The 15,714-nt window shown below is 37.9% G+C and overlaps 1 protein-coding gene across 1 annotated transcript in view; it reads left to right on the top strand.

Annotated features, from left to right (window-relative positions):
- Positions 1-15,714, top strand: part of erbb4b (erb-b2 receptor tyrosine kinase 4b) — a 293,042-nt gene that overhangs the window by 240,226 nt on the left and 37,102 nt on the right. The window contains 2 exon segments of the mRNA XM_035677324.1: positions 1,111-1,209; positions 5,310-5,495. Coding sequence (XP_035533217.1) covers positions 1,111-1,209; positions 5,310-5,495 — 285 coding nt within the window.

Below are 15,714 nucleotides of genomic sequence, written 5' to 3'. Positions count from 1 at the left end.
CCTGAGGTTACAGTGAAATAAGAGGTAGCTGAGGTCACCACCAGTGTGATGATTGGTTGGGGAGAGGTAGAGAAAGACACAGCTGGAATTAGAAAGAACAGACTTTCTCTCTATACTGAAATCATCATTTGTCATTTTGTAGATATATTCACATTATAGCACATTTCTGGGTCAGAGGTATGGTAGCAGGAGCCCAGATGTCCGTTTTCAAAGCAACATCTTGCATATTTCCCTGGGGAATCTCCAGGAACCTCTAGGCATGTAAGAATATATAGTCCTTTTAGAGTCACATGGGTTGAGCCCTAGGACCCATTTTTACTTGGTGGCCAAGATGAATCAGAGAGGTACCTAAATCTCCTCCATTGGATCCTCTGGGGGCTGAGGAAGAGTTGGTTGCTGCTGAGATCAGTCAGTCAGCAGACTAAATTCAGCAGCTGGATTGCATGATTTTATTATTTCACACAACTCAGAGGTCATAGCTAATGTTGAGTGTTTTGCTTTGGGGTTTACCTCTGTTTTCACTAAAATATATAATTATATACAAATAATATAAAATGAAATAAATGTACAATATTGCAAAACCTGAATGTGGTTGATTTGAGAACAAACTATTCTGCTGATTAATAACAATCTATACAAGTGCAGGTAGAACGTCAGTGTCTCAAACAGAGGCATCACATTAAAATTACAGTAGATGCAATGGGCTTGCTGCCATTGGGATATGTATTTACATGCAACAGAGAACAAACGTGGGACACATTTGGAAAAAGTTGACAGGCACTTGATTTCCCTCCTCTTTTAAATGCTTTGACCACTTAGCAGCTGCTAAATCACTTTAATCCCACCTGAAATTAGATTTGAAGGACAAAATAACCTTTAATCATACAGCATGCAGAACACTACCATACTGCCTGTGAGAATATGGATCATTATTAGGAAAGCTGACAAAGTAGAATTCAGACTGAAATATCTTCAATTTATTAACTGAAATTCCTTCTTTTCAAATCTTTAACATATTTATTTTATAAAAATGTTGGTGAGTGGGAGTTTTGTGACTTTCCAATCAGTATAATGACTCATCATCTGTTTGTGTGTGTGTGTTTCTTTTAGGGTATTTGGGTCCCAGAGGGAGAAACGGTGAAGATTCCTGTAGCCATTAAAATCCTTAATGAGGCCACGGGACCGAAGGCTAATGTGGAGTTCATGGACGTGAGTATCCTGAAAACTGGAAAAAAAGAGAAAAATAAATTCCAGTATTTCATTGTTTTTCCGTTGCTATGTTTCTATCAGATTAAACCTGACAATAGTTCTCCACATTTTAAACTCACCAACAACAAATTTGCTACTTTCTCAAAATATATTTTACTATATAGAAGTACTTCAACCTGGGTTTGGTCAGGTTAGTCCAGCAGATACTGTTGCTAACGTGACTTATAGGTAGGTGTTGGAATATAATTTATGATACATTTCTCAGTAATTTTTAGAAGAAAGGATAACTACAGCTCCTTTGGTGAAATAAAGCTATTGAAAACTAACTTTAGACCCTGTAGACTACAGAATAGAAACCACAAGAGCCTCTAGGACCCCTACACACCCCCAGATACAGACACACCATTCCACAGGCTCCCAGCACAGTGTACGAGACCCCATTTATAAAACATTCACAGCTCGGCTCATTTCAAAAGGAAAATTGAAAAAAAAAGAAATCAAAATTATTACCCCATGATGATGCAATGCAGATGAAATAACCCCCATCAACACACGTACACATGCAGACACAGGCACACACACACTGAAAGTGACCCAATTGCACTCATGTTTTGCACTTAGTTTGACAGTCTAAGAGGAAGAGTTTTGGAGTGTTAGCATTTCTATTTTTACCAGGACGTCTTTGATGAATATCCTACGTGTGTTTAATTTAATACGCCATGTGCTTTAATGGGCTTGTCTGACAATCAGAGAACCAGATATCAGCAATGAAAGGATGCCATACAGGGAGACAAAAGTTGGTGATATATATATATATGTGTATATATATATGTATCTTTATATAGAGAGAGAAGAATGTACATATCAGTGTACACTGCATATGCATATATTAGCATACTTGCATGCAAAAAGCATGCTGTTCATCGCCTGATGTATGCATGTGTATGTACCATGACACAAAGGCAGCTTCTCACCGCCAGCCCCCCATCCAACACTCACTCAGATGGATTGTGTGACAGAGTGTGCATGCATAACTAAGGATGCTTATTTACATGGCATGCTGGTTAGTGAGGAAGATAAAAAATGATGAAATTATATGTTTGACTGAGAGCATTTGCATCGGAATGTTTTTTTTTTCTTTGATTACAGAAGCAGTGATAGTGTTAACAAATCAGATTGCATTACTGTTGGAAATTTCTAATATAACTGACTAGTCAACTAGGAAACAGCAGGGGAGACAGAGATTGTGATTGCAAGAAAGCAGAGAGATTAACTAAAACTAATAGAAGTGGCAGAGTAAATTGACAGATGTTTGGTTTATTAATTAATTTTTTTCTCCCAGTAAAATAAATGTTCCACCTTATTTTCCAGTCAGACTTAACTTCATATTCATCCAGTTCCACTATTTTCTTTTTTGGCTGCCGAGCAGCTGGGGGCTCAGCCTCTGCTTCAGGGAACATCAGTGATAGTTACAGAAGAAAAGGGGAGTGCCATTCATTTACTTTAACCATCCATATTTTCCCAGGCAGACTGGGAATTCTGACTGGTGACCTTCTAGCTGTAGGCCACACTCAGTTGCCACTGACTGTTTGAAGAATGTCACCAAGGATTGATTGTCCTTTAGTCTGCGCGTGCCTGTGTGTGTGTGTGTGTGTGTGTGTGTGTGTGTGTGCTTCTGTCTAGAGTGTCCCACTCCTTACCTGTGGGGCACTCAGAGGAGGGAGGGTTCTGCTTTTAAACAGCAATCAAATGGGCCAAAGTGTTTGGCCCCCGTAACAAAATGCCAATACCGCGTCCCTGCTGTGAGTGCCGAACAAGAGCACAGGGTGTTAGACTGAGCAATATCATGCATGTACATGTATGCGTGCGTAAGGGTGTGCGTGTGTGTAATCCTAATTGTGGCTACAGGAATACAGTGCATGCTACAGAATGTTGTTCCTTTTTGAAGCCAAACTCCTCCTTAAGGCTTGTTTTCACAGAAGCAGGATAAACCCTTGTGGCCTGTCCTTGGAAACTGTATTCAGTAATATTGTTTCCCCTGTCTATGCAGAAGAATATGTTCTGTTCTTTTCATTAATGTTTTGCTCAGTAATTATTCTATACGAGAATCAAACAGACTAGAGTATTACACAAAGCACCTCTCAAAACAAAATTACAGTGATGCGCAGAAAACAGTTACAACACTGTCACTACAGTGTCATCAAAAAACTTTAATCTTTAAATCTTTCAAAATAACCACAGAGAAAGTTAGTGGTATTAAATGTGTAGTAAATAAAGTTGGATGTCAAGTGAACAAGGGTTTATGTTTTTCAGTACAGCACTTCTCAGGTTCCTTTTTTTAAACACTTTATTTCATTTGAAATTTATGAGAAATTACTTACTAAATCCTCTTTCATTACATATCATTTTGCTTGTAATTTTGCTCAACAGCAAAATGAGAAATTACCAGTGGGGGGTGAAATCTTTCTCAAGACACTACAAAAAAACATCACAGGAGGCTACTTATGCAGTCTCGTTCGCTCTGCCTCTGAGAACATTCATACAATCATACACCCATGCAGAAACAGCAGATATACCTTCTACTTGATGAATTTATAATCTATTGTCATAATTCCATTAATCACAGAAAAAAATACATAATTATGTTTCAATTAGTATACTGATTACTATACTACAATAGTTCACTAAATAGTTTGATCCAATTTTGTCATATATGCCGTAGTATTGGTTCTTTCAGTCATGAAAGGAATCTTGTCCAAGCAGTCAAACAGTAGGCAGACAGAAAGGCCCATTCTCACAGACTTTCTGATTTACCATCACCATTACTGTACAATATGTGGTACTGGACATCTCCAGCATCTGATTATGCAAGTGTTGTGATACATGAGCCATATACTGTAAATCCTAGACTGTGTTATGGTTGTATCTCTCTGTCAGTGTTCAGTGGACCTCTACACACACTGTATATCTGTCTCTCCCCAATGCACAACTACCTTAACTTATGTTGTGTATTCTTGCCACACAGCTATCCATCTCATGATGAATTGTCATATTAACCCATAACCCCTGCAGTCACAGGGTTTTGTGTGTGTGTACTGACGTCTTATGTTCAAAATAATACGTTTGTATGCCACAATCCTATGCAATATTGCAAACATATAATATAATAAACATTATATGATGAATATGTAACATTTGCTCTTGTTCTAAAAATCCTGCACATAATGGTGTTGACACTACAGGCTCCAAAGTTCAAAGCTCTATAAATAATGTACTGTAGCAGCTTCTTCATATGTACATATTTGCAGACCAAATTTAGGAAATAACACACAGAGAAACGTGATATACAACAATCTCACCTTGGTGTATTTACTACATTTTTAGTCTGCTACAAAGCATGCTGACAGTCTTGAGAAGCAGTGGGTCGCTTTGATCTCAAGGTTTTGAATAAAAATCTACTGTTTCTGACTTAGTGGAACCTTGCTGCTCACTTCAAGAGAAACTTCTGCCTTAAACAGAATAAGGGTTTCTACCAGATGGTCTTTGACAGTTCAGTCTATACATAACATGATGCATTGTGTGTTGAGTCTCTGAATTGCTCTGGCATTTGTTTTTTAACACTAACGGAAAGACTACCTGTTTGAGCACAGTATAACACATGAATATGGTATTATCTCCACTTGTTCTGAATATGCAAAAAGAAACACATCCTAATTAGTAACAGTAAGAAGTAAGTTATGTAAGTATGTTATCGACAAAGTCATTAAAAAATGATAATTCAAGTTTATGTATTTAAACATTATAATTTGAATAACCCGATTGTTCTTCTGATAATGAACAACCCACTTATTTTCTATGGCTTACAGTATATCATAAACATGATTGGAATAGAATTTTAGTTTCAAAAATGTACACAGAACTACCCAAGATGACAGAAATATGACAGTGAGTATTTTCTGTTTGTGTTTTGCTAAAATAGTTGGGTATTGCCTAAATTTAATAACACTGTAGAATCTGTTGACATACGTACTATCTTAAATGTCATCCTTCATCCTCAGCCCTTTCCCCCACATGCCTGAGTGTAAATCTGTCTCATTCAGGAGGCCCTGATCATGGCTAGCATGGAGCACCCCCACCTGGTCCGCCTGCTGGGCGTCTGCCTGAGTCCCACTATCCAGCTGGTCACACAACTCATGCCTCACGGGTGCCTGCTCGAGTATGTCCACGAGCACAAGGACAACATCGGATCCCAACTGTTGCTCAATTGGTGTGTCCAGATCGCCAAGGTAAGAATGGAGAAGGTTGCTAATTAGCTCTTTTACCTGCTGTATGTTTGGTTGGTTTGGTGATTGACTGGTGGCTTGGTTTGGTACTTGGCCGTCTGGTGGATTGGCGATTCACAGTGATTTGTTACCATAACAGTTTGTTTACTGCTGGACGTCTTAATTGATTGCTGCTTTTTTGCTCCCTTGACTGCTGCACCAAATATCAAGATTTAAACTTAAATACGTAATTTTTGATTGTTGTTTCTTTTTGTATTGACTCACCTACAGTGTGTGCTATGTTACTTTAACAAATAAGTTTCTCCCATCTCCATGTCACAGGCTGCCATGCACTCTTACCCCTTTTGAAATCTTAATGTTTAAATTTGTGTTTGCTTTGGATTACAGACACACACAACTACTGAACCACCCTTATGCCCTTTTATAACATTTCTCAGCTAATAGAGGCTAAGTCAATTTCTACATGCTTTCAGAGGGAAAAGATGTCTTTGTCCGTCTATAGAAAATGGCTGCAAGCCAGAGACAAGCGGTTGATATTTGGTAGTGTCCATGAGTGTGTGTTGGTGTGTGTTGGTGTGTGTGGAGGATTCAGCAGCAGAGAGCGGCGCCCCTTGCCAGCCTCTCTGGAGAACTGAAGTTAATAATTCAAAGCCTTGCTTGACTTTGGTGGGGGAAGTGTTGAGTGCAGTGAGCTCAGTGTTACAGGATCATGGATGTAGGAGTGCATTATAATTCGTCTTAATCTAGATGTCAATATTAATAGGTGACATTGATGATCATTCTTTGTCTGTCTCTGTCCTTCTATGTATCAGAAGGGTGTAGATAAAAAAGTAACAGACACACATGTCATCATAAAGTTGAATCAACATAACTTGAACATTGTATGCTTCGCAATCAAATTTTATTAATCTATTTATTCATTAGAGGCATACTTCTGTATATACCATATGATATAATTATATCTCCAAACATGCTGCGTTTGTTAGAAGGCTGGTGAAATTGTCATACACAGAGAGCAAAGTAATTGGTTTAAAAGCAAAGAGAAGCAGAATGAAAATGACTCAACAGTCGTTGCAGTCCCAGATTTAATATCTTAGACAAATATTTCTGTTGCCATTTTCGGCTAAATCAGAGGAAGGCAGTACTCCAGTGAGCTGCCATGGGAAAATATTAAACCATCAATTAAACGTTAGGACACGATTACGATCATACCACATAAAGTGCTTTTTTCATACCAAAGGCGATCAGAGCATACATTAAGTCTTGCCACGTTGACAAACTTCCCATGCTGTGTAACACAAATATTTTCATGGTATGAAATTAATCACATAAATTACTTTGTGGAAAAAGGATGTAGATTGGCTATATATACACATGAACAAATCTATGCCTGCTGTGAACAGTTGTCAACATGGAGAGATGTATAATTCATAAAGGGTAGATATGATGATGTATTATTTACCACTGCTATTGTGTGTCTCAAGTGTGTATTGTTGTAGTGTTGTCAATGATTGGCTATAGCTCCTGGGGACTCAAATAGTCGTCAGGGGCCATGGTTAATAAGGTGCCCACACATGGGTCTATGCTTACACAAACATAGTGTCCTACACAATGGACTTGAATAATGCCAACAAGGATACTTAACACTGAATTTGGACAATTAGCCTTTGCCTTGAACACCATCAACATTCCGATGTATAGTGCTCATATAACTTATCCCAGATTTGAGTCATAGAGCTTTCCTGCAGATTATTTAGTTATCTTTAACATGGATATATATACGTCAACTTATGCAGGGTCTTACAGGCTCTCAGGGCTCTTGCATGTGACAGGGCTTCACACTCTGAGGCAACATCCTTGTGGCCCTCCCTCTCTGTCATGGCCGCCATCCCAGTCATAGATTATTAATGGAGTGATCTGCCATGAGAATCATACTAATGAGCGGATTCATTAGCGATACTACGCATGCAGGGCTCTGATGCCACAGAATGTTTTTTTTTTCCTTAGGACTGATTTTTCTTATCCTGTTTTATCTTTCTATACGCCCCTACTATATCACTTTCTCCTCATTATGTCTGCTTGCTTTTTAAATCTCCTACTTGTCACCCACTCTTCATGTATATAAAGTATAGGGCTGCTACTCTATCAGATGTTTGATTTTCGAACCACTACTGCAATACTAAGAATTATATATTAAAATAAATCCTGCGGCGTCTTTAGATATAAACAGCTCATTCTAAGGTAACAAAGACATAATGATTCTTATTTTCAAAAGCTTATACACTGATGAAAACATAGTTCTTCTTCCAATAGAAGCTTCTTAAGGTTTAACCATATTCAATTCAAATTTTTTCTAAATTACAGGATGGTTTCTTATTCGAATTTTCTACTACTACTGCCCTTGTAAAACTTACAAAATATGTATTCTCATCCTTGACAAAGGTCAGTTGACTTGTGCAATTCTTTTTTTAATCAACCAAGGCTTTCGATTTGGTGGACCATTATCTTTTTTTGATAGATTTTATGCTATTTGGTGTTTCCTAATAGGCCTCTTTCTGGTTCTGATACTTATCTTAATAGTTGTCATCAGTGCGTTTTGTTTGTTTGTTTGTTTGTTTTTTTTATCACAATCAATCCGATTATTTAACTGTTCAAATATATATATATCACAAAAACGTATTTTAGGACCGTAACCTTTCTCTATAATAATTTCTTCCAATTGTTTTGTTCAGTTATGCAGATGACATGGATACACATCTGATTTCAGTATAGCTAAAACTCAAAGTTTTCTGCAATCAGAATTTTCTCTTTCTCTCCTATTATTGATCATAGTGATATCATACACCAGAACATCTCTAAAATATATCTTCATTATATTCACTTAGACATACTCAACACCCTTTTCATTGTGCCTAGAATTTGTAAAGAAATTGGGAGACCTGCTTTTAAGCCATTAGACTGAAATACTTTGTTCAACTAAAGATCAATTTCTTCTTTTCGTGACTACATGCTTGTTTACCTCAAGTGTACTTGTTTTTGCTTCATTTTTAGTACATGTGTTTGCGAATGTGGGAGAGCCCTTTGTGCATGTTTTTGTCACTATGTTGACTGTTTTGTGTTATTGGTTCATTAAATTTGTATATTTTCTGTTATTTATGTATTTATTTTTTGTTTAGGTTCAGTGTGTAACATTTAGGAGGATGTATCGGTAGAAATGGAATATAATATTCATTAGTGTATAATCGCTTTCACTATGTTGAACCGAAGAGACAAACCAAACACTGGCTCTACATTGGGCCATTGGCATTTTTCACGGGTTTCATGGCCACTGTAGTTTGTCTTTTGTGCTTGGAAGAGGAGAGTGAAGCAAGGAAGTTGCAATCTGTGACTACAACGCTATATGTCACTAAATCCTACATACTGGTCCTTTAAATGTTAATTGCCATGTTTTTGTGCCTGAGGACCCACTTGAAAATGAGATGATGCATCTCAAGGGTTTATCCTAAAATAACATTTTTAAATTAGATAAAAATTATATTATATATTTATTTATATTCAATAATTTACCTCTGACACAAATTTATCCAGTAGTTTAGGGAAATGATATCCACTTGTAAACATGGTTTTCAGTTAAATATTTACAGTTATAGAGATGGCTTGATACCTAGTTTAATGTCTGATACTTACAGTAGCAAAATACCACAGGCTCTGCCGATATCACTCTGATAGACCAAAAGAGAAAGAAAGACAGGAGATGATATCATATACATTAATGAACCCATACTACACTGATAACAATAGATATTTCCTCTTTCATATTTTAGCTGTCAACAATCCATTCATTTGAAAATGGGATGTTCCTGGCAATGTCTTGTGATAAGCACTTAACTCCACTTTAAACTTGTAATGCATTAACATCTCCTTCATTGGATTATTTGTGAGCCATAAAAATGTTTACCCTGGGGCACAGCTTTTTGCATTATGCTTAAGCTTGTGCTGTCAGAGTTATTAATGACAAAGGAGAAACATTGGAATTCCATACTGTATGTTAGCTGTTAAAACTCACCACTTTGTTTTTTAACTAGCTTTTAAATGAATTCAATGACTTGCTTGTACAATTGGGAGACAGCTGTTTCAGAGATGAAAGATCAAGGCTCCAGATATTTAAGCTACAAAACACCACACACTTTGCATCTTATTGCAGCTGTTCACACTCCCACGGTACTAGAGACTGGCATGATGTTGTCACATGATATATTGCTCTAGGGATGGCAATGTCAGTTAGTTGGTCCAGCACTTTGGTCCAGGCTGACATCTCAGTAACTATTAGATGGATTGCCATGAACAGGTAAAAGTTTTGACTTTGAAATATCTCAAAGTCTACTAGATGGATTGCCCACTGACTTTGTTTATCTACTGACTTTTCCTATAGTACTATTGTGTGGTTGACTTGAAATTGAATGAAATGTCTTGACAAATATTGAGTAGATTGCCATGAAATTTGGTCCATACGTTTATATATGCTACATGGTGAATTATCCCTCAAAAAACCTCAAGCTACACTCTCAAAACTCTCTTACACTCTCTTGACTTTTATTGAATTAATAATGAGTATTGTAGTCTAGAAAAGTCTGTAATCTAGTTATTTAATTCAGATTTCTGCAGCCAGCTGTAAAAGACAGAGTGAAATTGTTTATTCTTATACGTCCCTAGTGTATTTTGTGTATCTCTTAAATTTATAGAGAATTTGGTAAAACTATTGCATATTTTTTAATGCAATGCTGTAATTTACCTTTCAGTGTAATCTGACACCCTTCTTTTCAATCTAAACTGAAAGAAGTCGGTCAGTTTAATTCATCTGAAGTTTGAAAACGGGACTGTTGCTGTAAGGCACCAAAGTGACAGGCACCCTGTTATAGAATGAGACAAGTTGAAAGGCTCTACATGAATTATCTTGAACTAATTTAAGAAAGAGAAAAGAAAAAGGGAAATTAGATCATAAACTGCATTCACACAGGTTGTACATAACAGTAGTAGTTGCCATTGTGATTCATTTTCCTGTTAAATATTTAGTGTGAACCCTGAATGTTGTGCCTTTGAAGCAGAACTTGGTGTCCCACTACCTGTGAGACTAAGTGTCAGTATGATGCATTATAACTACACCAAGACAACACCACAGCTTAAACAACCTCAGTTACATGGTAATATCTCATCCAAGCAAGCTTTACAGTGAAAATTGTTTTGTCGATTTCACCAGAAAATCGTACCCACTTCTTTCTCCTGCATTACTGCTTTGGATTGCCTCCAACTCAGGTATTGTATGTGTGCTTGTGTGTGTGGTAAGAGAGCCCCACAGTGTGTATCACAGGGTCATTTCTCTGTGTAAACCAGACTAGGCAAACATGCCTCTCCCCAACTCATTACATACATCCCCAGGGTTCCAGTGAAAACTCAGTTCACTCCTATTCCCATTCTACTCTTCGCTCCCTCTCCTGTCTCTCCGTTTGTTTTTATTTCAATATAGGATTCTCTCATTTTTGTTTGTCTTTGTCTCTCTCTGAACCATCATGTAAGAAGAATACCCTGTAGGCTCCCATCGATGCTCATTTTAGTTCTCTATCTTTTGTTGGTACAAATATTGTCCAACTCTCATGTCAGTAATAAGGCAGGGTTGACTCATTGAATGTGGACCACTGTGATAAACCACCCACTGGCCGACTATTGCATTTCTCCCTGTGTCTCCACTTTCTAAGCCCCCGTTTGTATGAGCAGCCTCTACCAGTGCTACTTGTTAATGTTGAAAAAGGTTGACAATGATTTTATTGTGCTCTAAGCCAGGCCTACCCTGCTTATTTGTTGATTCTTGTTTGGATGTGTTCAAGGAATACATTTACTATGTTTGCAATCTAAACAGTATTCAACATTCTTGGTTTGTTACTGACCCTTCATGTCAAGAGTAAAATATTCAACATGCAAAGATTTCCAGAATAACATTTCCACTGCGACACAAATTTTAGAGCTTGTGGCAACTAGCTCTGCCCTTAAATCAATGTGATTACCTTAAGAAATTGAAATTACTGCAAGGTTGTTTGTTCTTTGCCAGTCAAGGAATGGTTATGGTTTTGGACACATTTCCATGGTGCAATAACAAGGCTATATTTATTCCAAAATAAAACAATGACAATATTATTTTGTTTATTGTACAACATGACAATATGTTAAAATTAAAGTATCAAGAAGGAAAGTAGATCAAACATCATGTTCTAGCAATTACCATCCCATGTCTTTTGGATATCCAATATCCTGTTCACTTCTTTGTGTTTTGATACAGACAACCCAAATTGGTGTGACAACCGACCAACTTGTACTTACCAAATTTTCTCCCGCACTTGTCTCTTGTAGAAAACACCAAAATTGCATTCAGATGATTCTGACCAGCACTGGCAGATAGCATGCCTGCTGCAAGACTGCATGTTAACACGGAGCCAGAAGCAGATCACAGGCGTCAAGCCTTTGATACTACCAACCCTTAGAAATGTCAACAAGTGTCCGCCTATCTCCCTTCCCCTCGCTCTTTCTCTCGCTCTAGTCTCCCTCTCTTTCATTTCCAAACTAATTAATTCTGAAGCTTTTTTCTGGTGGTCTTTCATGACTGCATAAATAAGTGTATGATTCAATGTTAGCGGCCAGAATACCTCCCTTCCCCTGGGTAAATATCAGCCTGAAAGGCCTGTTTGATTTGAGAGAGCAGCTTTATGCATGTTTTCATCACTTACAATTCTCTTCAAAGTGGAGGACTGGTGAGGTAGAATTTATTTTTTGTTTTTTTAATGTAAGTGTTATTGAAGCACAATGTTCTTTATCATCAATAGCTTGTTGTTGAAGTTCTAGGGAAACCCATGATAAAAGACATGATAATTGATTTAGGAAACTGGATTCCCATATTGCTGTGTTAATATGCTGCTGGCCCGGTACACAGCAGCAATGCTCAGGCTGTAGTTGACACACATAAAAATTCCCTATCGGTGAATTTAATCCATGAATGTTCATCTTGGTACTCATTAATTAAATATGTATTTTGCCCTTTTTGTCTTTTATTAGATTTGTTTTCTCACAATTCTGTTTGCAAAAGACAATGGCAGCCAAACAAATTCACTTGGCTGCTATAATACCTATAAATAATTTTCCTGATGCTTCAAAGTTTCAAGAACACAAAATTAAGAAAAAAGGCTTTAAATCAGTGTTGGACAACCAGTGTTGGACAACCATATGCCACGAAGAGTGAAGAGTCTGCAGGTTTTCATTCCAACCAAAGACTACACCCATTGATAAGTGTTCCGTTAAAGAAAGGGAAAACTTCTAAACTTCAGGATTTCTCAGACCTTTTATCATTCTCCTTCCTTTTTTAATTCTGATTTTGTCAAATTCTCTTTTAATTTAACCAATATGTCAAGCGTCCCAGCCAATTACATAGGACATACACTTGACCTTTTTCTCTGCTATGCTTTCTGTGTGGAACATGTTAAATTACTTGATTTCACTGTCTCTGATCATCAGGCAGTGCTTTTCCAGGTTGCATTCTCTCCTGACCCCAAACCCCCCCACACTCATTTGCACCCACCCCCTAAATTCACTCTTTGTTCCTTGTTTCAGTCAAGATTTTACTGCCTCAAACACATTTTTTTGTACCCATGAACACAGGGGCCTCTACATAGAGGCGCTAGTCAGTTTTTTTAATAGTTGTTGCACATATATCTCCTTTGAGATAGAAAAAGTCGAAATCTTCTTCTCTTTAGTCATGGTTAAATAGAGAATCTGAAAAGACAATGTGGAAAGGAAGAGTGGAAATGAAAGACACAGTGTGTCCCTTACTTCTCTTAAAGATCTGTCTATATATATGATATGTCTACTAATAAGTACATCAAATCAGCCAGGAACTCCTATTTTTCACAAGTGATCACTAAACAGGGTCATAATCCCAGAAGCCTCTTTAAAACCAAAATCTCTCAATCTCTGATTGAACCTTGCATTCTGATTGAAGACTGCATTCCCACTTTTTAAAAGCTGTATTTCAGATTTCTTGGGTCATTATTAAATGGTGTCTGTCCATTGACTTTTCCCTTCCAATTTTAAACAAGCCATTTTTCCCCCTCTCAAAGAAGCCCAATCTGGATCCCTCTGTTTTAAGTAATTTTAGACATTTAAGCTGTCATTTTTATCCAAAATGTTTCTCTTTTCTCTGGTTAAGGGTATCAATGCCACCGACACAGACCTGTCCTCCATTTTAATTCACCTTGACCTCAGCGCAGCCTTTGACACAAAAAATCACAATGTGTCTTAATCAGCCATCTGAAAGATTTTTGGCATCAGTGATGTGGCTCTGGGTTGGTTCATCTCCTCTCGTGCTTCTCTATTCTATTCTGGCCCCCCTCTTATTTACTATATACATGTTATCCCCTGGGGAAAATCATGTGTAGACATATTATACATTTTCATTGCTATGTGGATGATATGCAACTGTATATCCCGATGAAGCCTTTATTACATTTCCTGCCTTGCTGAAATAAAAATATATATATCCAAAAATCTCCTGCAGTTGAATATAATTATACATAATTATAATCACCCCTTCTGGCCCCAGCACTAGCAGCATTAACAATCACTTGTCTAGGTGTACTTTTTGACTCAAAGTTGTCCTTTGATGCTCAGGCTGCAAGTGGTGCAGTCCTGCTTTATCCAACTGAGGCATTTAGCCAAGATCAGGTCATTCCTTTCATTTAGAAAAGGTCATCCATGCTTTTATCTCCTCCAGACTTGACTATTACACACACTTCATTCTGGTATCAGCAGGGAAAACATCCAAAGACTGCAACTGCAAGACAGCAACAAAACGCTGTTGCCAGGCTTTTAACACATTCTCTATCCTTGCTACACTTCACTGGTTTACTTGTGAGTTTTAGAATTGATTTTAAGACTTTACTGCTCCTTTTTAAAGACCTGAATGGTCAGTCTTCTTGTAGTTTGGGCAGTGACGAAGAAAAGAAGATTGTTGATACAAACAGCCAAAAAGACTTTGCAGGTTAGTTGTGCCCGTCCTCATAGATACTGTAAGGTGAGGAGCTCAGACATCCAGAAGGAGCTTGGACCAGAACTGCTGCTCCTTCGGGTCAAAAGGAGTCTCTTGAGGTGGTCCAGCTATCTGGTTAGGATGCCTCCTGGACACCTCCCTCTGGAGGCATTGCTGGCATGGCCAACTTGGAAGAGAATATGAGGAACATGTAGGAAGGATGACATATCCCATCTGGCCTGGGGTCTTTTTTACCTGAAAATGGCCATGTTGACAGTGAGACTTGGTCAACCGGAATGAATTCTGAATTGCAGAAATGCAAACCTCAAGGCAACAGACAGACCCACAATAAACAGAAGGATATACAAAGACTGTTTGGCCTGCTCTGACTCATTGTTGCCATGTTGTCAATCAAAAGCACACACAAACAAGTGAAGAAGAATGCATTCTCTCTTGCTCTCTTTCTTTCTTTGTCTCTCTCTCGTTTGCGCACAAACACACGTATCACAGTGATGCAGTTTTAACAGCATCTGGCTGAGCGGAGATGGATGTGGCCAGGTAGGGCAGTGGGGGAAATGGATGACTGCAGGCAGCCCACACAATGGATGAGACTGGCAGCTCAGGGAGACAGCACTACACTAATGAGTGACTACCACACACACACGGTAAATGAAGGCTTCTAGATATTCAAACTGGCAAACACAAACATGAACAAAGTGAACATTTCATGATTTGGTTAGATGATGTACACACACATACACACACACACACACACACATACGTACATATCGTGATGCCCTCAAATAAATTAGCAAACAAACACATGCACATAGACACAGACACGTACAAAGTATGTCATCCTTCTTTATTTTATTTACCATTTACTTCACTTTTCCTCTCACTTTGTCTATCAGTGTCGGACTACAACAGTTGTCACTATATTAACCTTTTCACAAACACACACACACCTACACTTATCTGGTAGCTGGTATCTTTATCCACTGCTTTATGTCAAGCCCTTGCCCTATATTTCCTACCCTCACTACTCATTAAAGAACAGGTTCATCCTCTGATTTTATATTCATTCCCAGTAGAAATAGATATACCAACACTCACATCTCTGCAAACAGAGATCTGTTTCTGTGTGTGTGTGTG

Source organism: Morone saxatilis, unplaced genomic scaffold (genome assembly GCF_004916995.1).
Source record: "Morone saxatilis isolate NCDOM2014 unplaced genomic scaffold, NCSU_SB_2.0 Contig5, whole genome shotgun sequence".
Lineage (NCBI taxonomy): Eukaryota > Metazoa > Chordata > Actinopteri > Moronidae > Morone > Morone saxatilis.
The sequence above is the reverse complement of the archived record's forward strand: the minus strand, read 5'-3'. Positions and strand labels throughout refer to the sequence as shown.